This window comes from Tympanuchus pallidicinctus, unplaced genomic scaffold, assembly GCF_026119805.1.
Source record: "Tympanuchus pallidicinctus isolate F22 unplaced genomic scaffold, pur_lepc_1.0 scaffold8, whole genome shotgun sequence".
Lineage (NCBI taxonomy): Eukaryota > Metazoa > Chordata > Aves > Galliformes > Phasianidae > Tympanuchus > Tympanuchus pallidicinctus.
The window spans coordinates 38,056,049-38,083,548 of NW_026294802.1; the positions used below are offsets into that span (position 1 = coordinate 38,056,049).

Sequence of the window (27,500 nt, forward strand, 5' to 3'; positions counted from 1 at the left end):
GCTGAATTTGCCATGTGTGACAGAAGAGTGGTATTAAATGTACAGGCTCTGCCTCCGCCATTTGTTTATTAAATGGATGTGGGGAAAAACAGATTTACTGGTCTTCAGAAAAGTTCTCTCTTCATTTCTTCAACCATCGTCACCCATCTAATTCCCAGTATCAACCTTTTCACTATACATCCCAGGCTGTCTTAAATTATGTATTGATATGTATTACTGTATTTGGCTTTGCCTGATATTCTTTCTAGACGTGTTAAAAATATATTGGCTTGTGCATGTCTTAGTTTTATTTGGCAGGACTTTTAATGTAATCCAAAAAATGGTGGACAGCATGCATCAGAATCATGGGGAACTCTTTGAAACATAGACCCTCTGATCTGACTGTTCTTATGAGGTTTTCTGAGATGCAGCATTTTGTAGGGTTGCTGTATGCATCATCTTCGTGACAGAGTTGGGAGATGGAGTTCTTTGAGGACATCTAGTGACAAATGAGCTGCAGTCACAAACCAAGTATTTCACTTCATCTCTTCAGTTTTTCCTGAGATCTCTGTGAGAATTCGCTGGCAGTTTGCGGCCCTCTGAAAGATCCCAGTATTGCACATGATCTGATCTTTTCTCTGGGTCCCTCTGTTGCCCTCTGTCTGAACTGGCTTTTGATAAATGGGGAGATTCCCATGAAAAAGAATTGGAATTTGCTTCTTTGCTACACTTTTGAGAGATCAGAGCAGAAGTCTTGAAAAATACGGACACCAAAGCAGAGAAAAATTCCTAATGTACATAACTTCCCAGAGCATTGCACCCTTCTGATGTTCTTCTGGCCCATGTTCCACTGTAACAGTTCCAGTAGGAAATAAAGTGCAGTCAGGTGTATCCCTGAAGGCTGTGAAGTGTGCCAATTTATAATGCCTAGTTAAAATTAGAGAAATCTTTTTGCTTAATAAGTTTTGCTGATTTGAAATTCAAGCTGTTTTCAGAATGTGCCTTTTATCCATAGGGAATAAGACCTATCAAGTATGATATACTTACATTGATCCTCACATACAGTTCTGTTAAGGCCAGTATCATCTATGTAAGTATGTCTTTTACTAATGGTCATGACTGCCTATTCTCATGCTTTTTCCCATCATCCCAAAAAACAAGTGAATTAGGTTCTCTCCTCCAGCTTGTACTGTTGAGAGTGACTGTTAAAATATAGAGGAAAAAGCAGGAAAAGACAAGCTCTTCGAGCACGCAGAGCAGGTGTGTCTCCAGGTATGAGAGCAAGTACACAGGCAGGGAGGTTCAGAACAGATGGTACCAAAGCCCAGCACAAATGGGGCTGGTGGAAGAAAAGCTGCATTTCCGACTGAGGAACAGAGCATGGCCTGCATCATACTGGCTTCAGTCTGTAGCTCTGAACCTAAGCAAGTCAGGGCCACCTCCAGAGATGTCAATTTGCACTCTGTGTAGATCAGAATTTTTACTTGTGTGTTTGAACATACATCTGCCGGGGAAGAAGATAAGATAAGGAGCAGATGCCAAAGGAAGAGGGGAAGTGGTGCAACTCTTACCATTTGCTGTATGGCAGAATGGCAGGCATGCATGGGCCAGGAAAATTCTTTCAAGATTTAAAGATGAAAGCCAATGGTTGAACTGGGAAGGTGTTTGCCTTCTTCACTGTATCCTCATTCGTGTCACACATGAGAGTTCAGTAGCATAACTGAGGTGAAAGTGTTGCAAGAAGGCAAGCTGAGATCTCTTGTAAACAGGAGAACCTTACTGCCTTCACACACAGGCTGCAGTCAGTGAGTTTTACTGCCTGCTTGTGCATCCCAAAGTTGTAACAAGTTGTTTTTTGGGCCCTTAAAACTTTGTAGTCTTAAAATAAAATATCACTGAATGGAGATGTGGTGTTTTCAACACTACAAAATCAGTGGGGGTCACCAAGATTAATCATCAAGAAGTTAGATGCCTACTCAGTGTAGGTCTGGACTCAATGGGGAGGGACAGAAACATTCAGAGAGTGGTACATCCCATGCTAAAATAGTCCAAACTGGATCAGATATACCTTCCTTGGGATTTCCTTTTTTCTGTTGACTATAGAAAGAGTTCAGTGATAGCAGAGAGAAAATGTCCCACCTGATGGCTGAAAGTGAGAGATGAATCCTCCCCAAAGAGTTCAGTTGTGATGGAAGTCTGGTTTGTCTCTTCCCCTGTTTCAGAGTAAGGACTTCAGAACTTTTGCTCTTAAAATTCGTTCATTGTTTGCAAATGGTTATCTGACTTCTGAGTAGTGGAATTTTTACTTTCAGACTTTTCATTAGTGAGTGTTTTAAGAGATAAATTTATGTTGTGATGAATCGTGTGAGAGGTGGTAATCTGTACAGTATTGGATGAAGTAATTTCTTTTAAATTTAAATTGTAGAAGACATGTTTTTCTCTAAGCGTAAAGGCTTTTATGTAAAGCCTTTTGGGACAGATTCAAGTAATAAAAGTATTAGAAAAGTATTTCTTCTTAAGAGTTGCTTGTGATTTATTTTATTAAAAATATATGTATTTTTCTGATTTACAGAAGTCTGCAATGTCCTACAAAGTTATTGCAAAACAGTATTTCTATGCCAGCTTTCGATTATGCAGAGAACAAAAGGCAGTGTTGAATGCTGCTAGACGAGGCAGTGGTTGCTTTTTCAAGAGTGAAAAACTTGTCCTGCTGGTGGCTGTCTGCCTGCGTGTGGGTCTGGTTGATCAGTGGTTTCATACAGTGCACCTGCTGCAGTGGCTCGGCACATCCCTCAGGCTCTGTTAGAGGACTTCCCTCTCATCCACACACACACGTTTGCTGTGCTTTTGCTGCTTACACCTAAGAGCCTGTGTGGGTGGGGGCTCATGCATGTGTGCGCAATTAGATGAAAATAAAGCTGTGTCCCAATCAGGATCTATGCAAAAATGCATTTGTAGAGGTTAGTGGACAAGCCAATAATCTAACGAGAAGTCTGCAAACCTTTCAGTTTTCATCTGAGTGACTGAAAAACATCTCCCTCTGCAGAGATCGGTAGCTGAGGTACACTCCCTTGTTCTGCATTCACAAAGTCCTCAGTATTTTTTTTCCTGTATAAATAAGACTAAAAGGACCATCTAAGCAAGTTTTCTGATGCTAAAATGATGTACTACACAAACGCTTTCCTAAGCTAGGCATCTTTATTCTGTAAAACATTTACTGCTTTAAGATACTTATTTTTTCATCTGTTTTAATCACATCTTTTGAAAATGTCTCAATAGATTTTTCCATTTGTAACATTATGACACTTGATAAGATGATTGATTATGAAGTGCTGAGAGTCCTGCCATGCAATCATTTATTTTTAAATGCACATTTGTACTAGCCAATGCTGAAATTTCTTGCAGGAATACATAAGAGATGCGAAACATAAAGCTTGAGTCTGATCGAATTTGATGCCTCTGGAAATAGAGTGCCACAGTACTGTGGTCTTAAAATAACAGATTCTGACTGAAACTGGAACTTCACAGTGATAAATATTATGTAAAAAATTATGGTCCGTCTTTGGTACAAAATAAAAAAGACGTACAGCTGTGGTGCAGACGAACGAAGACGTGTTTGATGATGATATCTTTCTTTCTCTGTGCAGGTGCCTGTGTCAGTGGCCATGATGACTCCCCAGGTGATCACCCCTCAGCAAATGCAGCAGATTCTCCAGCAGCAAGTGTTGTCTCCCCAGCAGCTCCAAGCACTTCTCCAGCAGCAGCAAGCCGTTATGCTGCAGCAGGTAATGTGGGTTACCTGCTTTGGACCGCTAGCGCAGGGTGTTCTCACAACTGTTAGCCAGATTTGATAGATCTTAGTTGGCAATATTCCATCGCTCATTACACCAAAAAGGATGAAAATGAGTGTGAAACTTTTCAGTCTTTAAATTTCTTGCTTTAATTGCACAAGTGTGAAATTGCAATTTTGAAACTTCTAACGTTGTATTGAAAACAGCAGCAGCAGTGGCGGATGCATTACAAATACCGAACAAATTGATATTTAAATTTTCAAGTGCCTAGGCACATTTTAATTGTAGACTTGCCAAAGAAAGTGCGAATAGAATTGTAGATAATTGTTGCTTTAAAATTCATAACACTGTAGTGCTCCCTTTAGTCATACAAATGGTATGCGGTTATGAAATTTGAATGTAACAGCTTCTTTCATCATAGGAAAAAGTTGTTGTTTGTTCTCTTTTAAATTTGCTTTATACTTCCAAAAATTTGTCCCAGATAAAGATGAAGGAAGAAGTTGCTGTTTCCTTAGCACAAAGTCTGGTGGCTAAGTGAAGAATGCATGAAGTTGCTATTCTTACAATAAACAGGTAGTGTCAGTGCTCAATACCCTGGTGTAAGAATAAATTTTTGGACGCTTTGTTGTCATCCAGAAAATGATCTGTCTGATAGTCATACTTCAGTCATTGTGTGTTTAAAACACTTTACTTTCTGATACCGTGATCATTACAGGCAGTTCACTTTCAGTTTTGAATCTGGCATTCCACTAAATGGATTGACAGATTAATTGCTTTTTTCTTTTTCCTTTTTTTCCCCTAAGAAGCAGCCAGTTTAGTTTGGCCTTAGTGAGATGTTGGTTTCTTACGAATAGATGAGTACAACTTCTAATTTGTTATATAGGACATATGAGGAACTTAGGTATAGTTACTTCAGGAGTTAATTTGGCTCTTGCATTCCCTTTAGAATACAGATTTTCTATACCCTTCTGTTTAGGATGTTTTGGAATCTGCATTGGAAAATTTCAGAACCGCCTTGGAAAAAAATGTATGTAGATCTGCCTCTTCAAATCACACTTTTGTTATGAGGTGATTCTTAATGGCTACGCCACCATATGCCAATCTAGAAGAGTTTAGGAGATTTATAATACTTGAAACTTTTGCCTTTATTTATTAAAGTCAAAATGGTTTATTCAGCAACAACTACAAGAGTTTTACAAGAAACAGCAAGAGCAGTTACATCTTCAGCTTTTGCAGCAGCAGCAACAGCAGCAGCAACAGCAACAACAACAGCAGCAGCAGCAACAACAGCAGCAGCAGCAACAGCAACAGCAGCAGCAGCAACAGCAGCAGCAGCAGCAGCAGCAGCACCCAGGAAAGCAAGCAAAAGAGGTAGGAGCCAAGAGCCTTGCTGATACATACTGGTATAGGCTGACAGAAGCTTGGAAAAGATGAGGCTACTTCAGGTCTTTTCCTGTAGCAAGAATCCAGCCATCAATGATCCGTTCTTGTGTTTTTATGGGGCTTAATAGCAATGTCGATGTATTTCTCCTGCTCCCCTGTCTGAGATGTAGGATTTGAGCAGTCCAGTGCTGCTGTTGTCTAATGTCCACTAACGAACCTGAGTGTGCAGAGCACAAGCGGCGGGGGGACATCGTGCTGATTATCCTGCAGGCAGCCCGTTTTGAGGAGGGAGCCACACTTCTCTCCATGGCACAGCTCAGAGAGCATGCAAATTTAGTCTGTGGCTGAAAAAAAAGCGATTGAGCACAGATTTCAAAGTCACAGGCCCCTGATTAATGAACTGCTACTGTAGGTTTGGAGTGGCGAGTAGAAAGTTACAGTTTGATGTGCTCATAAATCAACCTGACAAGCTGGTTTCTCAGGCCTAGCTTGCACTTGTCAGCAGACTGCATCAAATATAAACATAATACAAACAAAACATGTTGAAGTAGTTAAATTGATCAGCAGGTATCCTAGACGTTGTCTTCAAGCTGCCCATTATGCAAACGTTGAGGAAGCAGTCGTGACCTCCTGAGGCTTTGTTTCTGTTTGGATTTGTGAATAGAATTTCAGACAGCCATCAACTACGGAATAGAAATTGCTCCTGTATTTCTCCGGAGGCTCTGGGCAATCCACATGACTTGCTCCATTATGCAGTCTGTTTTCCAGTGAGCGCATCAGAAGTTTCTCTTTTCCCCAAACTAGAAAGGAAAGGTCTTCCACAGCAGCTTGTCTTTCTCTGAAGTGTGACTGCCTGCTTATACCCTCCTGAGTCTTTGCATACTCCAGTTTGTCTTGAAATGCCTCACAAAATTGGAACTTATACTTCTACTCATAATAGGGCACTTCTTTGCCTTGAATGCAATGCTCGTTTTAATGTATTCCAACTAGAAGTGAGAGAGTGCTAACAGACCAGTGAAATGAAGGCTACATCCCAGTTTACTAATAGATCACTGGAGGCCGCGTTCATGGGCCACTGCGGACCAAAGTTAGTCAATTGGAAAAACAAGAGTGCCCTCAAATCACAGGAGGCCCTAAAGAGTTACACTTTTAGCATAGATGAATTTGTTATCATCTGCCATGAGCTGGGCGGTTTTGTTTTTTCAAACGGCTATTGTGTACTTTCTCTTGACCCTTTTCTTTAGTGTGTCATTGAGCATATCTTGACACATTCCCTAACACCTAATAGTTTGAATGTATATAACAGAAAATTTCAAATGATTGCACTGTCCAAGTATTCTGCAAACAGCGTTATTATTTTATAACTGAGCTTAAAGGGAAATAAGTTGATTTTACATTTTCGGCTTTCTAGCCTCCAATGCCCACTTTATTCTTTGATGCCTATTTTTCTTTCTTTATCAGCAGCAACAACAGCAGTTGGCAGCCCAGCAGCTTGTCTTCCAGCAGCAGCTCCTCCAGATGCAACAACTTCAGCAGCAGCAACATCTGCTGAACCTTCAGCGTCAGGGACTCATTTCCATCCCACCTGGCCAGTCTGCTCTTCCTGTCCAGTCTCTGCCACAAGGTATACCAATAAAACAGGATCGGGGTAATTTCTAATTCACAACTGTTTTAACCATTCCCTTTGCAGGAATGCTTTCTGCATCCTTCCATCTCAACTTTCAACAATTTCCCGTTATGACGCTTTAAAATATTTTATTATTAAAATATTATTATTCATGTTACATTTTTTTCTTGAGGCAGATAAATTTGACAGCATACTTTTATGGAAAAAGTAGCTTTTTAATGTTTTTTTTTTTTTTTTCTTAGACGTAAGATGCATATTTATTAGCCTTATGCTATGAAAACAATTTCTAATAGCAACACTATTCAAGCACCATTGCTTTTCTCTGAGGAATTACTGGAGTCTGATTTAGTGTGAATGTTACCATTTCATTTAATATAAGTGAAGAGATATAAAAAGAATGAAAAAGTGATATTAAAGTTATCCTAAACCTCACATTTTCATTTTCTAAGAAAATAAAGTGTTTGGTATTGAAAAGTACTTTGAGTCTTCAACTGATGACACTTGAATTTAGGTACATCACTTAGAATTCATTTTCTTTGCTATTCCTTCCTTTTAGATGTGTAAAGTATAAAAACAATTTTTGTAAGTTGTGAATGCAATAGTAATGAATTATGACTGACTAATAACAGTAAAGAACTTTACCAAAAAATATTTTGTCATGGTTGAAAGAAAATAGGACACGAGCTTTTGAAAAATGAATTAGCTTGGAAATAAAGACTACTTGCATTTTGAGACAAGGCAGAGACTTCACTTGCTAAGGACTCTGTGACCCACACAGCACGTGTTTCTATTTGTGTTACTGTATAGAGGTGAGCTAAATGTCTGTCATAAAAACTACATAATGTTCTGATCTTTGGCACTTTGGTCCTGCAGCGAGCATTGTTTAGACTGTGTTCATGACAGATAACCTTACTTTTAATTGGCCTTTACGCAGTATCTGGTTCCTCCACCAGATAACTGTTATGAAATCGAAGCTTCGGTAATTAGATGAGCAAGGGCAGAGTACACAGTGTAAGACAATAGTGTAACAAAAAAAAACACAACATCAAAAAGAAGCAGAAGAAGGCATGAGAAAGACGTAACCATTTAAAGCTTCAGTCACTGGAAAGCAGAGAAAAATGTGTAAGTTGTTTCCATATATTGTGTTCTGTGGAAAAACTGTAAGCATACCTAAATTTATAAAAATTGTGGCAGCAGGAAAGAGTCACAAATTAGCTATCACATCACACCTTATTATTTGGGAAGGGCAGTGAAGAGTCATGCTGATTCATGAGCTTGGACATGTGAGAGTGATAGTACTGGTTTCCTTCTGTGCAAAGTCGGATTGGGCCCAAGTGGAAAAAAAGTAATTGAAACACATCCTTTCTCTGAACACCTTCACCTCCTACAGCCTCCTCTTTTACCATCTGTTGCAAGAGGAATTCCTCAGGTTTTCTCTCTCACATTGAGCAATCTCCATAGATTTCTCTCAGCACTCCTACCAAATTGCTTTCATATTCATTAACTTCATGCAACAGTCATTCATCCACTTCTAGAAGAAAAACATAAAAATATCCTTTTTTAAATAAATAGTATAAGTTACGGCCAAAATTGATATTAAAGAAATTAATAGAATATGAAATGAATTAAAATATATTCAAATTGTTCCTTTTAAAGTAAATCTCCTGTTTGCTTTTGCCCTGTATTTGTTTTTAATAATAATGAATGCTAGTGAAATACTTCATTATTCCAATTTTGTTTTCTAGTATCTGCTGTGTATGTGGGATTCCTCTAAATGTAGAAGTGAATTGGTAGGACCTTGATGTTTGATAGGACTGATAGGAAACATTGGATATTTCCCTAGGAAGACCTCTCAGTGCCTCCAGAAAGGCCACTGAGTGCAAGGGGAGATAGAGTGATGAGAGTAAGAAGGAATATCTTTCTAGAAACATGCTGAAACAAGTTGAGAACCAAATGCACAGCTGTGCTGACTAACAGTTCTTTCAGTGGGCTTCTATTATATCTCATTTCCTTGATAGGAAGAAAAAGCACCCCATATAGTTCATAATGTAATGAAGATTAGTGCTTTTCAGATCTGTTGAAATTTTCTCCTAAACCTTAGATTTACACATAGAAAGTATCTAATCTATACTGATTACTAATTCTATCACAGATTTCCCTGTTTGGAGTTTGTGCAAGAGTAAGATAATCAATCTTTTGTTTCATTTTTCTCATAAAAATGTGACACTTTTTCTGTGGAAATGTTAAATTAAGCCATCAGAACTTATTTAAGGCAGTACACATTGGATGTGGTAAAATGTTTTTCTCCTTCCACTGTGTTACGGGATATATAATATGGTTATAGAGATATACGATATACGATTTACAGATGTGTAACACAAACATTTTTATATGTATCCACTTAGATTGCAGTTACAAGGATGACTAAAACAATGAGAGAAGCACAGGAGGATTCTTGTTTTCTAAGTTATTGGTAATAGAGTCTAGTAAAACACAAATTATTACTGACAAAGCAGGTTTTTTGCATTTGTTAGTATGAAAAGACATAACTTCCACATACAGCTGTGTGGTTTGCTCCAAGCCTAGTTACTGCCTTTAAAGGACAATGTTTTTCTCTTAATGATTAGGTACAGCAAATAAGATGTAGGATTTGTTTGAGCATTTATTTTGAGTGAGATCTTCACTAGCCTATATCCAGTGGCTCACAGTAAGTTACTTCTGTGTAATGCTATGCTAATGTTTACCTAAGTGCAAAGGTATATAAATGACAATAATTAAAAATAAAAGCTTGAATTTTGTCAGACTAGGTAGGAAAATGAAAAACAAGTTCATGGTTGAGTTTTATAAGTGTTCATTTTACTATTTATTCAAACATATAAGTAGGGTAGATAGTAGTTGGAAGAGTTAGAAAACTACTCTCAAAATTCAGGAGTTGCTGCTGTTAAAATACTGTAGAGTGAATTAGTATTGGTTCTTTTCACCATAGTTCTTCTTTTTTATCCCATCCTGGGTATCATGTTTCATCCTTTCTCTTTTAATTTAGTGTGGAGAGGGTATTTTGAGAATTATCACAATCTGTGAAACTTTAAAACTTACCTTGTTTTTACATCCAGACTAAAATACCTGTCAGCCATTTTACAGGTCTCTTGTAAAATGGAAGTTAGCCTCTTCTAGATGCCAAAACTACAAAATGGTTGTAATTTACAATTAATTATATATTCCCTTCTCAATTTGATACTTTTGAAGTGCTGACCCTTGATCCTTTTATCCTAAAGGGCAGCTGACTTTCAAGGTGTTCAAAATAAGTGATAAAATTAATCAGCCTGAGCCTAAAGAGAAATTCGTCTCTGATTTTAAAAATCATCTGTAGCTTTACACTGTGGAGAGATGGGTTCCCAGACACTTGGAAGAGAAAGAAGAGGAGGAGGAGATGACACTACATGGGAAGGGCCATTATGGCAGTCACCTCCCACTGGGTGAATTCACCCACGTTCTCAGACTGCCTCTTATTGAGCTCCTGCAGGGCCCAAAGTTTGGTGATACACGTGTATGAAAATTTTCTTACCATAAATCACAACAATATGTTTTCCCTTTGATTATTCAAACGGAGGATTTTATTCTTTGTTTTAATTTAAGTATAAACTTAGTTTATTTTTTTCAGTTGCAGGAAGAAGGAGAGAGTTTGTAGAGAATAATGTCCTATGTATATCATGCCACCTAAATGAATAGGTTACTTTTCCTTTTAGTTTGTTATTATATTTGCAAGTAACTGTTACTTACCATGCTAAAATGGGTTATTTGCAATGTTGCTGGGACGTACCTCATGTACACAGCAGTAATTACTTAACTTCATTAAACAATTACAGCTAGTATTACTATTGCTCCAGTTACCTATCTCTCTAATGCAGTAAGTTCGAGCCTACCTTTTTTCTTCCGTAAAGCCTAGCTTTTTGGCTGTACAAATATGATTTAAACTCCATTTTTAAGACTTACATTTCAGTCAGCTTTTTCACTTTGTCATTAACAGAGTTTGTCAATGAGTGTTGGTATCTAAGACAGAGAAGAAGAACACTAAAGAGTAGTCTAAAAATGAGCTCCTTCTGTAATTTAAATAAAAATGAATATCTTCCAACCAATTTGTTTCCACACTACCTCCAGAAATTATTATTTCTGTAAATTACTTGCAGTCTCTTCTTTAATAGCTTTGCATACTTCATGGCGAGACAGTTATTGAGCAGTATTAAGGAACTTACTGTCATTTTTCATATTTCTCATTGAATCCATTCTAGCAGTGTGAGTTCTTATACCTTCAAAATCAAAAGTTATCTAAGAAACAGATTTTCTAAACAGTGAATGAAGAAAGATCCTTACGTCTTTATGATGCATCTTACTTACCAAAGAAAATTATCCTTGGTTAAAAGTTTGAATGAATTTTAAATTTTTAATACTTTTCTGAAGACCAGTAAACTTCAGCTAATTCAGAAGGTTGGGACAAAAATTCAGTTCAGAGAACTTCGGTGTTTGGAATGCTTTGCATTCAAGCAGTTGAAGGTACTGTGACAGTGTCCCATCTACGAGGGATGCTCCCAAAGTAATGCTTCTTATTTTTTTTATGTTGGCCCACAGTATCAGACGTGGATGTTGGTGATATGCCAGTATAGGCTGAACCTTGCCACCAATATGCAGTTCCATTTTGTTGCTGTGTGACAGATGGTAGCAGAGGGGAGGTTTGACAAATGGTGTCTGATATGGAAATGCCTATGAAGCAAATTTGCACCATTAAAATCCTCCCTGAGGAAAAATTGCACCCACTGACATTTATCAGTATTTCTGAATGTTTGGTGAGATCAACCAGTGGATGTGAGCAAAGTGAGGCAGTGGGTGGTCAGAGTGGTGACAGAGACAGTGGGTCACCTCCACTGGTGTAGATTTTGATGAGCATAGCCTGCAAGCTCTTGTCAACTGCTGGCAAAAATGCATAGCTAATGATGATGAATGTGTTGAAAAATTATGTTCTGTAGCTGGGAATTTTCTTTATCAAGTAGTGTTACCGTGTTGTTTGTATCTCTAGTACCTTCAATGGAAATAAATAGGAGGCATTACTTTTGGAGCAACCTACATACTTTCACTTGCTAAGAAAAGATGCAAAAGATTAGCTGTGCCAGGCTCAGAAACCAGTGGGAAGTCAGATCTTTCACAAAATTTGTATGGTCTTCTACATTTAATTTAGTATTCTTCAAAAGAGAGGTGTTACTTTATAAAGTCTGGCTGTGACAGAATATGTGTATAGTTATGATGAACTCTTCATCTTTCAGTATCTTAATTTCCTGCATTAGATGCATAATACTCATGTAATATGGAGAGGGTAAGAGAACACTCCCAGCTCTTCTCCTTTGTTTTGTGAGTCGTTGGGCAGAAACATTTTTTAATGTAAGTTTCCACGACTTCGTGCAAAGATCTCAGTTCATTGCAGACAACCCTAACACAGATGTGTAAATTCAATTACAAACCATTGCAATCTGTGGCTGTGGATGAGTCCTGGAAACCACTAGTTTTCAGACTACAAGTAGAGTACAGAGCAAATTTGATCTGTATCTGCAATGATCTTGTGGCCAGATTCCAAGACAGTACTGTGCATCAGGCAGACGAGTTTGAGAAGCTCTTCAAATATTTTATGGCTAGTCATGACCCCAGGAGATGGAGTCTGCTGTCTCCTAGCCAAGCCTCTGACTTGTTTTTCATGCCAGGGATGGACAAAAAATAGTGGAGGAATTCAATAGTCCACGTTGTGTGTAATTTAATCTATGTATGGGGAATTCTGAATGTCCCAATTTTGTTACCTTTCTGCTTGTTTGTTGCCACTGAATGGCTCCAAAGAGCTGAACCAGTTACCAGTATGTGGTTCTATGCTGTAGTGGTTTTGTTCTGAATTTTGTTTATTGTCTCTTAAGACACATTTTTACATCAGAACTTTTTTTAAATATCCTGCACAGAATTGAATGAATATATAGGTGTCATTAATTAAAATGTCTTCTGCGCAAATGTTAAACGTGTTAAGAACTCATAGATTTCATTTTTGTCTGATGATTTGTTGTCTGCTTCTTCCACTCCCTACTTAAAAGTTTAAAGAAAATATTAATGTTTCTATCCTTAATATAATAAACTTTTCTGTTTTGAATAAGAGAAATTCTGAAAGTTGAGATAACTGTGGATAAATTATGTTTTCCTGTCAAGAAATGTATTATGTAGACAACAAAAATCTAATCTGCACGTGTATTCAGTTGTTTCAGCTTTTTTAGTTTTTCAAGAAGTGGTTGCAAGTTCTTTGTAGCTTTTGTTCTTGGATCCTTGTGTAGTGTTTCTAGAAGGAGCATGATGTTATTCAAATTGCTGATTTCTGATTGAGTGTTTATAATCCAAGAGAAGACAGCTGGATTACCTGGATTCTAGCTGAAGAAAAATGAATTTATGTTTTACTACACGTTGATTGTGCTGGAAAAACTACATCAGCTTTATTGTTGGCATTAATCCATTAATAACACTGAGCTCATAATATGAAACTCTTATTTTGTTGTATTAGTGGGGCTCTCTTTCGTTTTATAGCTGGCTTAAGTCCTGCTGAGATTCAGCAGTTATGGAAAGAAGTGACTGGAGTTCACAGTATGGAAGACAATGGCATTAAACATGGAGGGCTAGACCTCACTACTAACAATTCCTCCTCTACTACCTCCTCCACCACTTCCAAAGCATCACCACCAATAACTCATCATTCCATAGTGAATGGACAGTCTTCAGTTCTAAATGCAAGGCGAGACAGGTAATTCTGATATGAGATTTCAATTGTACTTATCATTTGATGTAACACTGTTGTTTAGCATCTGAAGTCACATTATTTCAACTCTCAAAATAATATTTAATGTAAGTTCTTAAGGTATCATGGAGAACAGATTTTTCAAAACTGTTTATCAATTGACTGCCACTTTCAGGCATGATGTCTAATTTTGCAGGTGCAAGTGCAATTATTGTAAGTCTTGCTACGCATGAACTTATGATACAATCAACTCAGAACAGTTTGCTTGTGGGCACTTCTGTGGCTACGTAGCTTCTTTCATAACTGAGTCAACACATTTGGCAGTCAGGCCTCTACTGTTGAATCACACTGCTGTTTTCATAGAAATTTTTGTCCACATAAATTAAATAGTAAATTATTGCATTTTCAAAAAATGTATATCCATTTTATTTTAATTAATTAGCATTTTATATTTTTATATTGAATTAGGAGACAATAATTAATCACAGGTCATACTGTGACTGTGACTATAGTTTTTAGTTGACATTTTGTTTCATTTAAAAAATGGTTCTTCTCTGATAGACCTTTGGAGTAGTACTTTTAGTTAGAATTACTTTTGTGACTGTCTCAGAGAAGCTGTTTCTTTCCTTTTCAACATGTAGTTGCCCATATCCATGCAGCAGTCCCTTGAATTGTTTTGATATTGAATTTGATTTGCATATAAGTGAAACTCTTGCAGGGGTTCTAAAAATGGCATGGAGAACAGCAGATTGTATATTAAGTAGTTAATGGCAAAAAAAACCCAAAGTGAACAACAATATTTATTAAATATATTTATTTTATTTTATTTACATTTCGGCAGAAAATTTAAATATTTTGTACTAACATTCGTACGAATTCTGACTGTCCATCTTCAGTATTTCTCTTCAGAATTGATCGCTTCTGAATAGTATATTTTTTATTTATAGGTAAATGTTACGCCAAGGTCATATGGCAGAATTAGCATATGGCGTTACACAGTCATCTTATTTTTTCATCCTTTATTAACAGTCATCTTTGGCTCTATTTCTTCTCTAATTGGAACATCATCTAGCCTTGGCAGTTGAACTATTCAATAGAACGATTAAATTTTTCTGACTGCTCTGAGCTAAATTGACCTGTTTTGACCTGTTTGTCACTGATCGTAACCTGACAGGCGCTAGCAGCCTCCAACGATTATGGCTTTTGAGATGAATCTGATGCCTTATTCTTTTGCTGCAGCTCGTCACATGAGGAGACTGGGGCCTCCCATACTCTCTATGGTCATGGAGTTTGCAAATGGCCTGGCTGTGAAAGCGTTTGTGAAGATTTTGGACAATTTTTAAAGTAGGTTGATTTTTATTCATGGGTAGAGGGTTGCTTAAGGCAAGGGAAGGAGAAAGATGGCAAGCAAAGTTTTACTGTAAATAATAACAGGGTTTTCTTATTTGTGTGTATTCCAAGCAACTGGATGACTGAGAATGTCTGCAGAGGGTCAAATTGTTATCCTCTTTCATGTTGAACACTTTTGCCATCCTTTCAATAGCGAACTGCTTAATCCTCTTACTATCCTTTACTGAAATGAAGCCTCAGAAAATTTGAACTGATGCTTTAGGTGATATACTGGATAACAGAGGTATGAGAAAGTATGAGAAACCATGTTTTAAGCTCTGACAAAGTGGGAATTAATGTATTTAGTATATTAAAAAAAACCACAAGGGACTGTGTCCATTTGACTCTCTTTTTATAATTTGTTTTTTGCTTTTACTCTTGTATGTGTACGAGGTGCTCACAAAAAACAACTGCTGTGAATAAGTGGGTTTTTCACCTTCCAGAACTGCAGTGATGTGAAAAGTTTTTGCTTTCAGTATTTGGGTTTGCCATCAATTGTCTTAATCAGATCATCGAGAAAATGAGTTACAAAGTTTTTCATCAAACTATGATGGGTTTTGGCATTTTTTTTTCCTTTTCTATTTTTTTCTCCAAAAGCAGTTGTTTGTACTGTTGAATTCATTTAAATTTTCAACAACTGCACTGATTTTCTACCTGAGTACATTATGGTCTGGTTTTGTCAGAAGAGCTATACTTGTTTTGGCATGCAATAGATCTTAATGGAAAGCTACAGATAGGCTTATATAGATGAGTAACTTCAGGGGCTGAGACTCTTATGTTGTCATGGTGCAGCTAACAGGGTGAATGAACTGTTTCATGCTTCATCAACAATTAAGTTAATTAGCTCATTTGAAATTGCACTGCTTTGTTGCCAGGATGTTGGCAGAAACATCAAAAAGATGTGTTTACAAATGGTAGACTACAGGGTATGTAACAGAAACACCTTAACAGCAGACCACAAGCACTCAGTTTCACAATAACTTTTGTAATAGAATTAGAGAAATACTTTTCATAAAGTATTTTAAATACTTTTCACAAGGTACTTTAAATGCTTTCTCATGCTATCTTTCAATTTTAAATGAAATGATTTACAGCGACTTGCAAATCTTAGCTAGTATATTTCTCTCATTTGGTATTTTTTTGTTTGTAAGTGCATTAAATGGAATGTCAAAATAATGGCTAATTATAAGAGAAAACTGTATAGGACTTAAAAGAACCTGATGTTAAAAAGAACCCTTGTATTAAAAGGAAAAGGAAATCTCCCAAATGCAATGAATCAGTCTAAGTATTATTAATACTAAGAATTTAAATTAGTTTAATTCAAGCGTGCTCCTTTTCAAGAAAAAGCTAAATTTTATAAATGTGTCTATAGTCACTAGGCTGCAGCAATGCTAATTCTATGGCCAGACTTTACAAATCCATTATGTCAGGTCTCTTGTTATAATCCATGATCACTAAAACCATTTTGATTAATGTGGTGTAGGGCTAGGTTTACAGATGCTCTTGCTTTCCTGAACCAAATAACCCTGGAAAATGTGAAAGCCACATATAACATCTTGCTAATTCTGGTGTAGAGTCAATCAGGGTTTGCAGCAGTGTCATGGCTTTTGTCCTATATGCCAGCAACAAAAAATATTTGAGAATATTCCATTATTTCTTTTTTTTATTCATTATGTCTTCTGTGCCCTTAAAACAAATAAGAAGTCATGATGTTGAATGGACGAGGTTGTTTGTGAAATGGAAGTGTTTCTTCATTTTACACTAGCGTCAAGATGGAAATCAATAGATAGGACCTTGCCTTAGATTCCTTAGTCCCTTTTCATGTCCACACTAATGCAAAATCCCCATCACAATTAAAAAACATTTTCTTTCAATTAAATATCAACTTTTAGTCCAAAGATTGACCGTTTTTCCAAACCATTAACTTTATAGGGGATGACAGGACTAATGGCTGTAGTTTTCAAGGCTTTGCTCTTAGACTAATCTCTCTTACGATGTTTTAGGTTTTCTGACTTGAAACAATATGATACCTGTGTTAAAAAAGTTAATGCAAGTATATTGTACCAAAATGAAATATTAATAAGGTACACTACTCCCGTCTAGTAGTGTGTATTTCTAGAGTATGCTTATGACAGCTTTGACGAGTACCTGGTTTATTAAGCGAACTCTTAAAGTCCCATGCTGAGAAAATGGTTTACCTAGCAGCTTGCTTCAAAAACATAAAATATTGTGCATCTGAGAAGGAAGATTAGAGAGAAGACACTAGCTTTGCTTCATGTATATAATGATAGAAAAGAATATGTGTGAAGTGATTATTAACTTACAATATATGACTTAAAGTCATTAAAGTCATTTTCACTTTCTCTTTTGTTTGTCCACTATGAACTTGTTTATATTTATAAGACAACCAGAGGACACAGCAGTTATCCAGAATTATTTTGAAATATTCAGAATAGTTGAAGCAGTTATATGTTTGCTGTGGAATAGATTTGTGTTTCAAAATATAAGCATTGGTTTCAAGAAAATGCAGCTGATCTTTATATTTCTGTACATACAGGAATACTTAATCCTGTGTCTTTTCTTGGAAATACTTCAACTCTAAAGGCAAAAATACGGTTTATATTTTATGGAGCAGTTTTCTCTCTTGACAAAAAGGGTGTTAGATTACAGTTGTTTGTGCATGCAAGATTCATTTTGTCTTTTTTTTTTTTTTTTTTTTTTGGTAAAAAAAAAACAGCTTTCGGCTTAAGAAAAACTTAAAAATGAAAAGACACTTAAGAGAAAGTAATGACATGACTAAAAGGAAGCTGACAAGAGTTTAACAAAATGCTAGATAATGAAGCAATTAGAAGGGTGCCAAAAATTCTTCCAAAAATTTATAATTGTACTGTAAAACAGATGTTGACAGAAGCTGGTCTCCAAGTGAGGAACCCAGTAGATCACTAAAAGCATTTAATAGCAGTTCTTCACACTGCTTTTACAAATGTCAGAGTGCAATAATACATGACAAAACTCGAGTGTATTTTGTCTGCAAAATTAATTATCATTCTGTTGGTCCTAAGGCGGTTTGAGTAGGAAGGATTCAACTTGTAGATCTTAAATCAAAAGATTACAATAGAGCAGTCCAGCCAGCAGAGAAGTGTTCTTTAACCTTCATGCAGCCAATGCCTGCAAATATAGCACAGTCCACAGCATGAAGATGGGTAATGTTCTCATCCATAGAGACAGGGAAGAAAAATCATGCTAGAGAAGGTAGGCCAGCTTTCCAACAGATAGTGTTTGCTGTTGAGGCAAGAGAGTGCATTTAAAGATCTACAAAGAGCAGTGACCAAGCATTGGAAGTAGGATGACAAAACAAAATTGTAAAAAGAAGAAACTTACTTAATGAATTACAAGTAATGCCATATTAAACTCGCTGTGTTTTTTCATCTTTTATCTACCAAATGATACACAGTGTCATGTTCTCTCTTTGTTAGAGTGTTGTTCATTTATTTTTTGTCTTCAACTACATAGTGTGGCTATAAAATTATGACCTCAAGAATCTTCTTTGAACTTGTCAGAATGTTGTTTCGTTTGGTGACAGTGCCACCATCTCTCCAAACTAAGGCATCTGACATAATCAGCCAAATGAATAGTGACAGCTAACATTTTGTATTTAAACTCCTGTCAATGTTTAAACATAAAAAGCTTGATGCAAAATAAATCAAACACCACTGATACGCAAGTGAAACATTTTGTTGAAACAATCCCTGACACACTCGGATTTAAAGCTGATCTCTCTTTAGCTTTTGAAACGTTGTAACTAAAAATGAATTTGAAATTCTTGTAGTTAAAATTGAATCGATAATTTGTAATATATGCACTGCGAGGTAACAAGCGAGTTTATATCTGTAAAAGCTACTTGAAAGGAGAAATACACATCAAACAAATTGAAAGGATCTCTTATTGCGCTTTTTGTCACTCTGCAATGTTTACTTAGCTGTTTTTGGAGAGGTGACTGCATGTTTACACTCTGCTGTGTGTGTAAGTCACACAGCCAGCACGCAGATCCAAGCAGTTTTTAAGAACGTCAGTCGACCACATCATTTATTCCATTTTGAAAACAAAAATCAATATACCTATAAAGTGACCCATAAATTAGAACTGGCTCACACAATGTTTGTTCAGTGCTGCCTTTCTGAAGGCACCCTTTGCATTTTTTCTTCACCTCTCTGTTTGAACTGCAGTCACAGTAAGAGGCTCATTAGGGGACATTAGGGACTGGAGCTAACCAGAATTCCAGAGCTTGCTTTGCTCTTATTAATGCATAGTAGAGTAGAATGCATTTAAATATTTCATAGGCATTCAGTAATTTGTGTGTAATCGCCTTGTTAGCAGACCAGTAGAAGTAGAACAGGTCTGTGAAATGGTGTTAGTGATTGCATGGGTAATTTACAGACCTTTGCCATCAGAAAGAGCATTATTGGTGACTAGAATGGAGCTGTGAAATAGAACTAGCAATAAGTAAAAAAAAAAACTTAATAAAGGTTTTGTAACAAGCATCTTCAGGGATAACAACCCACTTGGTCCTTTTGAAGCAGCTACAGTTTATGACATATGCAATATATCAAATGCATAAGATAGTATTATGAAGCATTCATATGAAAAGGGTATTTGCAACATTAGTTCCAACTTCCTGCGAGGGACATGATTAAATGATTAATGAAATGTCCTTTTGCATATGCATTTCGAAACAGCAATTAGGCACTGACTGAGAAAATCCACCAATCCTCTCATTTTTCAGTATTATCTCATTCTTGATTTATAAATCATAGAGAATTTTTAACAGCAATATGTAGTACCTGAGACAGTTATAAAAGCATAAAAGAGAATAATTTGAGTATAAAATAATCATAAGTACATAAATTCATAATTTAATGTTAATACCGAGCCTATTTATTTAGTCACGTTGCGTTGTATTTTTATCTGACACTATTTCTGTACTTTGATTGGCATAATTAAGTAGGGGGAATGAATAGGCACTACTATTTTACATATCACTGGTAAACAATAGCGAGGAAAGGGAGATGTGGCAGAGGTATGTATGTGTTTTTCAAGTTCTCAGTAATCCACTGGAGGCTGTTCTATAAATGATCATTGAAGGGCTGCAAGCTAGCCTATAATTACAGGAAAGAAAGTGGCAGCTCTGGCATTTCATAACTATGTGTCCTCGAAAAGTGCTTTGTGAGTTTGTCACCAATGATAATTTAGATAGAGGCTCATTACTGAACATCACAACACTTTAAAAACCTTTCGCCTTCATACAGGAGAATAAAGGACTATTTTAATGGCAAGGTTCTTTTGTGTTCCACTGAAAAATTCAATCAAGACAAAACCTCATTGACTATTATTGTAGTCTGCAGTCTCTGGTCTAATAAAAGCAGCATAGATAAATTGAATGGGTTTCTAAGACTTGAGCGTATCAATGCAAACACTCTGCACTTTTTTCGCTCTTTAAATATACAGTGATGGAGTATCACTAAAATGTAAACAAGTATAAAAACCTTTCTTACCTAAGTGAGCTAATGCAAGACAATCAGAAGTGCCAAACTGTCATGTGAATTCCCTTACTGTCTTGCACTTTAGTATTTCTCAGTGCGTTGACACATGAACGCACAAACATAGGAGACGGATGTGTGTTGTACCTCTGGTAGCTACTGACGGGACCACACGCTTCATTTTACTCTTGCATTTTAAGAGGTAAAGGTAATAATATTGGTATAAATTCTTCAGGATAAAAATTATTACCCTGGTACTTACTTCTGTGAATGCACTGTTTTTATTTCTCAGAGGTAAATCTGTCACATTTCTTAAAAAATGAATTTAAATAGTGTAATTAGAAAGAGTAAAGGGCATAATTGGCAGTGACACTTTGAAGCTGTGAAGATTTTTTTCCAACGTTTTTAAAGAATTTTTGGTTGAATTTTATAACAGAAAACAATCAACTTCCAGAAAAATATTCTCTCCTTTTAAAAACGTGTGACTGAATTTTAGTGCTTATTGAAGGCAGGCTTCTAATAGCTCTGGCTGGAACTGAGCGAGGCACAGATGGATTCTGTGTGTGTTGCTCCATGTAACTCTGCCTGTGCACCTCATGCTGACCTATAGAACTTTGCTATTTTAGTCCTGGGCTGCTATGGAGAGGGACTGACAAGAGTGCTGAGTTGTATAGAGGTTAATTGATACAGGTAAATGTCCACTAGAATCTTTGTTGAAACTATCTCTCTTCTCTCTCTAATGGTGTAATGGTGTATTATCTTTTGCTTTGCAGAGTCTGAATCTGTTTGCAAAAAAGTAGTAAAAACTTTGGGTTTTATTCCAGGGCATTCCTAGGGTATATAAATCCCTATCTCCTTTAAAACACGCTGCACTGTTTCTTGTCAATAATACATTAATTCCAGTCTGCTTTACAATGCTTTGTGTAGTTCATAATTTGCCTTGTTACTTCCTAATACACTGCAAATATAATCAGGAGAAAATCCTGTTTCTTTCAACAACCGAATAAGCAGCAAAATAATGGAAGAGGCTCTGTATGTGTTGCACAGCCTGCTTCACATTTTCAAACCAGTAACTCATCCCTTCAGGAACACTTTCCCGTCCTCCAAAATGTTTCCTCCCCTTAAAAAAATAACCAGTGTTTTTCTCAATTGTAAATCAAGTTAACACGAGATTAGTAAAGGATGCGGACAAGATAGACGATTGGGAATTTGTTGATGAAGTATGAAAGCTGACCAGCACAACTTTCACATAATTTACAAGTCAGATCAAGAAACAACAACAACAACAAAAAAAAAAAAAACCACTTGGGAATGGTTCCCAGCCTTCTGGAGGAAAGAATGTGTGTCTATTTTGGCAGATCGTAGTATACTGGGCCCTAAAACTACAGCAACCTTATATAGAGAAAAGTTATTTTAGAGGTTTTTAAAAAATGCATTAGAAGTTGGTTTTCTTTCCCTGCATTGCCTGTACATGCATGAGATAAACCCACTAGCCCACAAACAAACAAACAAACAAACAAAAAAAAACTCAGAGAAAAATAATACTGAGAACAATTTTTACACTCTTAATGTTTCTACAAAATAACTTTTCTCCAAAATGCTCAGCAGAAGCAGCCACATGATGTGAAAGTATGGCATAAGGGTGCATATCTCTCCCACTTTCTGAAGATGACTGTTAACTCTCAAGGAACAGACTGCAGCCTGCTGAGCTACCATGTAATCAGAGCAAAATTACCCTGCACCAGACTTTATTCTCCCTCACTGCATCTTGCTGTTATATTTAAAGTTTAAAGTTCCTCAGGGCAAGGACTGTGTCTGTGTCTATTTTGTAAGGTGTTAGGCAAACATATGGTGTTGCAATAACTAATAAATAATCATGAGAAGACAACACCCTCAGACTCTGGCCAGGAGCTCCTACACCATTACTTACTGTCACAAGTTCTGTGCACACACATGTGGAAACACGGTGATGTGCACTGCTGCTAGTGGTGATGATACATAGGTAAAATCTGTCTCCAGTTCTCTTTCCAACAACCGTGTATCCAATTAACTGAAAACAGTGAACAATTGTATTAGTACGCCACACACTGTCATGTGTAACTGAGGGAGTAAAATTATTTTGAGTCAGAAATTCAGAACACAAGTGAAAGGTACATTCTGAGCAGTTAGCTGCTGTTTGCACAGATTGTGCAGTTTTGCACAAGTTAATGAGGTGGGTTTCACTGAAAATAAAAAACTTTAGGTTTTATGTCACACACAGTGGAGATGCATTGTCATTGGTGATGCTTTAACATAAACTGCCAAGCAAGCATACTGGTAAACAACTTTATAATAAAAGAATGAGCAAAAACTTTCCTAATTACTTGCATCTTCCCCAGCTGTTCCTCTTGCATGGACAACAGAACTTGACTGTCTCATTTGACTCCCCCACAGACCCCATCCTTGTGCCCTAAACTCTGATGTCATTATTTAAATTGAAGATACAAATCACAGAAAAAAAAGTAAGATATCTGACTGCCCTATTTTTTCACTTTTTCTGAGAAACACATTCTTCAGATAGATCAACAATTAAATAATTAAATACTTCTGTAAATAATTCTGCTAAAAAAGGAAAAAGGAGAAACTTGAGGGTGGCTCTGAACATAATGCCTCCCATGATATTATGTTTGCCCACTACATCAGATGCAGATGGTGGTGGTACGGCAGTAGAGGTTGAACCTTCCTGCCAATATCCCCTTACATGTTGTTGCCATCTGACAGATGGCAGCAGAGGGGCAGTCTGACATATTGATGTCTGACATTGAAGTGCATATAGAGCAAAGTTGTGTTCATTGAATTCCTCAGTTCCTTAAGGCAGCAGTGACACTGGGTGCAGGTTATTGCGCTGGTGCAGATTATTACAAGCGTGGAATGCAGGCTCTTGTTCATTGCTGACAAAGATGCAAAGCTAGTGGTGCTATGTTCAAAAATAGGGTTTGTAGCCAAGAATTTGTTCTATCAAGTAGTGTTGTTGTGCTCCTTGTAGCTGTTGTAGTTTCCATGGAAATAAATAGGCATTACTTTTGGAGCAACTTATGTGTATTTCTTCGTGGTACAAATAGCATATAGTTCCTGTAGCTGCAAAACCATTGGTGAATGCACAGAACTTACCTCTTCTTGCAAACTGAAGAAGCCAATAAATCCACATTCAGAGGTAAAACTCCTTTGCTCCCTTAATCCTGATCCTTAAGTTTTCTCACAGGAGAACAGCAAACCCACTGTTAAAGCTCCATGAGGGGTTTCTTTGATCCTGAAAGAGAACAAACAGAAATCACTGTCCTTTAGGAAAAAAAGAAAACAAAACAAAACAAAAAAAAAAACCAAAAAAAAAACCAGGACTGAATGAGCTCTGTAAAGAAGTATATACCCCATGGAATCCTATGAGACAGTCATTCAGGTGTGGACTGTACTTTATATACAGGTACCCACTCCCCGTGGTTCTCCTTCCCTGCTGCAATGTGGGGTTTTTTTGCTAAGCTGGCACGATTGCGTAGCCTGAATCTCCCCCAGGAAGCTTGCTACGTGTGTAGGGTGTGTAGTTGCTCCTTCACATGCCTTTACATTGCGCACCATTCCTCAGATCGTGGATAACTGCCATGATCTTCAGAGGCTCCTTCCAGAACCTGCAGTGAAAGTCAGTGATGCTCCCCTGTTGTCTCTGTCATTCCCGGCTCTGTTCTGGGAAGGGGAGAGGACGTTCTGTTGTTGCTTATGCTTTAATGATTGAAGAAGATCAGATGGAGAAATCTAAACAATTCTACATTAATTCATGGTAGTTCAAGCAGCCTAAAAGCAATTATATCTTTTGAAGAATCATTTATAGGGTGGCTGTTTCTCTGCACCAGGAACAGCTCAGTGACAACCAAATGCTGACAACCAGTTATGTCGGCTTTTAGATGGCTTCTGTGATCTGGGAGATCGGAACTGGGCATCTGGCAGTCATCATGGAGAAAGTTTGTGCAATGAAATAATGAAATAAATGAAATAATCAGTTTTGTACTTTGTATTGTTGTATCTAAGGCATGTTCTAACTAGATCTTTTTGCATAACTCCCATTGAAACTAATGGAAGCCATATGCACAGGAGAGAAAAATGGGCTCATAAAGAAATTTTCCTGATCTTAACACTGTCTTATTAGTGTTCTCTTTCTTCCCTAGGCACCTTAACAATGAACATGCGTTGGATGACAGAAGCACTGCTCAGTGTCGGGTGCAAATGCAAGTGGTTCAGCAGTTAGAAATACAGGTTTGTTACAGGAGTGTATTTATTATTTATTTACTATTAATCTAGACTAACTTGAAAACATTTGCCTTAATAATTGTGGCTTAAAGCTGTTTGTTTCTTGCATGAAATTTGTGGATATTCATGAATGCGCGTTTTTTTACTTTAAGATTTTTTCACCTTATAAATTATGCAATAATTATCTAACATCAGCATTGTCTACAGTATTTTGCTTGAACTAAGACCCTAATGCCATTCATCATGAACGAAAAATACTGTCCCTGCAGCAGGGACTGGATCCAAGTTCTCTTCTCTCCTTGAAATGCTGGCTCAGGACCCCTTCTGCCCCTTCGGTCCCAGTGCGCATCTGTGCTGTGCTGCCAGACAGAGGAGCAGCAGAGCTCCCTGCCCAATGGAGGGTGTTTTTTCTGGAAGCAGATGGTAACGTCAGACCCACTCAAGGAGTTCTCTGGGGAGGTTTGTCCCCAAGCAGCTCCATGGCTGGAACTGTGGCACTCAGGTGACCTGATCAAACTTCAACTGTTAGAGCTCACGGCATATTTGTGATGTTCCATCTGTTTTTCTGAAGGAGCACCAAGTACCTTGTACTTGTATAAGTACTACTCCTGGTAACTGAAACAACGCTTACATGGTGCTGAGGCTTGGCACCCCAGAATGACCATGCAGGATGCTCATATGGTGTGGTTCTGTGCAGGAGGGCACTCCTCAGAATTCCAGCCTGTCTTGGAAGAGTTCAAGGGGGCCTAAGGACTGCAGGGAAGAGCTGAGATCGTTTTTCCAGTTTGTGGAAATACCTGGGAAAAAAAAGACAAGTGCCTTGAGGCTTTCTTGCTTTACAGTGTATGTTGCCTCATTGTTTTTGTGCATGCAAGAATACTTGTTCTCCTTTCAGCCAAGGCCAACAATTCCATTCTCTCGTATTTTAATACTGGAAACCCAGTGCAATGAGGGGAAAGTGAAACAATGTCATTTATTGTCATTTGTCTTGAAGTGGAAGTTTTATAAACCAAGGCAAAACCATAGTTTCTTTTATAAGATTTACAGGACAGCGTTAACTTACTTTTCTGTCATGAATTTACATCATGGCAAATAGCCTATCTCTAAAACAGCACGCTCATAGTATAAAGCTGAAGGAGAAACCTTTTTCCCACTCTCTGCCTCAAGTAGTCTTTTAATTAAAGTTGCACTGACCAAATTTTAGCCTGTACACCCAGAGTATCTGCAGTTATACAGATAGCTTCCCATGGTTTTGAATTACTTGCAGGCTGGTTTGCTTCATCCAATCTCAGTCTATAGGTGTACCTCTTGAGCTGAAATCGTGCAAGAAAGTATTATAGAAGTCTGGAAAGAGTCAGTGCTAAGCGCCAAGTGATTGAAGTTTCAAGTTAATGCTGTAATCGGTTCGCATATATCCAAAGCCAGCATCACAAGAATACAACTTCGAGCATTTCCTCTTCATGTGAAAAAAAATGATTCTTTTCATGTTGTACAATACATTTTCCTCTTTTAGGTTCCGATAGAACAAGTAACATATTATAAACACTTCTTCTTGTTTCTTTTTTATTATTTTTATTAAATAATTGGAGTCTGAAAGTGCAAACATTCGTATAGCATAGGAAAACAGAATCAGTTAGGAAAAGGTGTAGGTTTAAGTAATGTGATGTCTTCTAAAGGCAGCATAAGGGCTCCTGAAGAAGTGTTTACCATTTAGAAAGGGTATTCTGTAACGTAACAGCACAACTGAAGATTTAGCTTGCAGTGTGACCAATTATGCCATTTCTTGCTTTGTCTGACTGATAGAGAAGTAGGGTCCATCAGTTGTAATGAGACTCAGCGCAGTGTAGATGCCGACTCGGTGGCAGAGTTCAGCATTTCACACTGCCTGGTCTCTGTCACTCTATTGAATTAGATTGATGATGGCAGATTGCAGGGGGCACTAACTGGACCTCAGTGGGAAAGGATGAAGTGTGGAGACAATCCTGGCAGGCTCTGTGCTTTGAGGACCCTTCACCCCTTCACAGCTGCTGGCACTAGTCCATAGCTAACAGTGTCCACAGGACTTTAAAGAGACACTATGGGCCTTCTAATTTATGGTCTTACTAACTTGTTACTGTCGAGGCTACTGTGACCTCAATTCTCTTATTGACAAAAAGATGAAGTGTTATTTGTTTTCTCTGACCTTTTAGCATATGAAAGGCTGTAAAAGTTGTGGGTTTTTTGTTTTTTTTTTCCAAGTCCCAAAGTTGCATTTCCTCCCAGATAAGTTTCTACTGACATAGCCTTTTATATGCAGGAATCATTACACTGAGACAAGCTCAATGATAAGATGTATCACTGCAATAAAATAGCTGTATCAGTCATTTCTAAAATGTTTCTGATCTCACTCTTTTTTAACAGCTTTCTAAAGAACGCGAACGTCTTCAAGCAATGATGACCCACTTGCACATGCGACCCTCGGAGCCCAAGCCATCTCCAAAACCTGTAAGTGCATATTGCTTTATAAACAGTAAATAGGTCTACAAATGTAGCAGACTAAGAAAATGAACAATTTAGTGACAGTTGGAAAACAATGAGTGTGATGAAAAATACAGCAATAAAATGAAAGTAAAATGCAATAGCTTGTCAAATTGTATGTTTCTTTAAAAGTAATGCTATCTTTTACAAAATCTATCCAATCTACGCCATAGGTGACACTAAACAAA

The 27,500-nt window shown here is 37.3% G+C and overlaps 1 protein-coding gene across 13 annotated transcripts in view; it reads left to right on the forward strand.

The window, feature by feature from the left end:
* The window catches only part of FOXP2 (forkhead box P2), a 410,804-nt gene that overhangs the window by 342,273 nt on the left and 41,031 nt on the right, over positions 1-27,500 (forward strand). For 6 of the 13 annotated variants that reach the window (XM_052668438.1, XM_052668450.1, XM_052668453.1 and 3 more), the window contains 7 exons: positions 3,627-3,764; positions 4,947-5,141; positions 6,615-6,777; positions 13,384-13,597; positions 14,831-14,935; positions 24,714-24,801; positions 27,196-27,279. In XM_052668438.1, coding sequence (XP_052524398.1) covers positions 3,627-3,764; positions 4,947-5,141; positions 6,615-6,777; positions 13,384-13,597; positions 14,831-14,935; positions 24,714-24,801; positions 27,196-27,279 — 987 coding nt within the window. The remainder of the gene's footprint in view (positions 1-3,626; positions 3,765-4,946; positions 5,142-6,614; positions 6,778-13,383; positions 13,598-14,830; positions 14,936-24,713; positions 24,802-27,195; positions 27,280-27,500) is intronic. The other 7 variants (XM_052668441.1, XM_052668451.1, XM_052668442.1 and 4 more) reach the window with 6 other exon arrangements.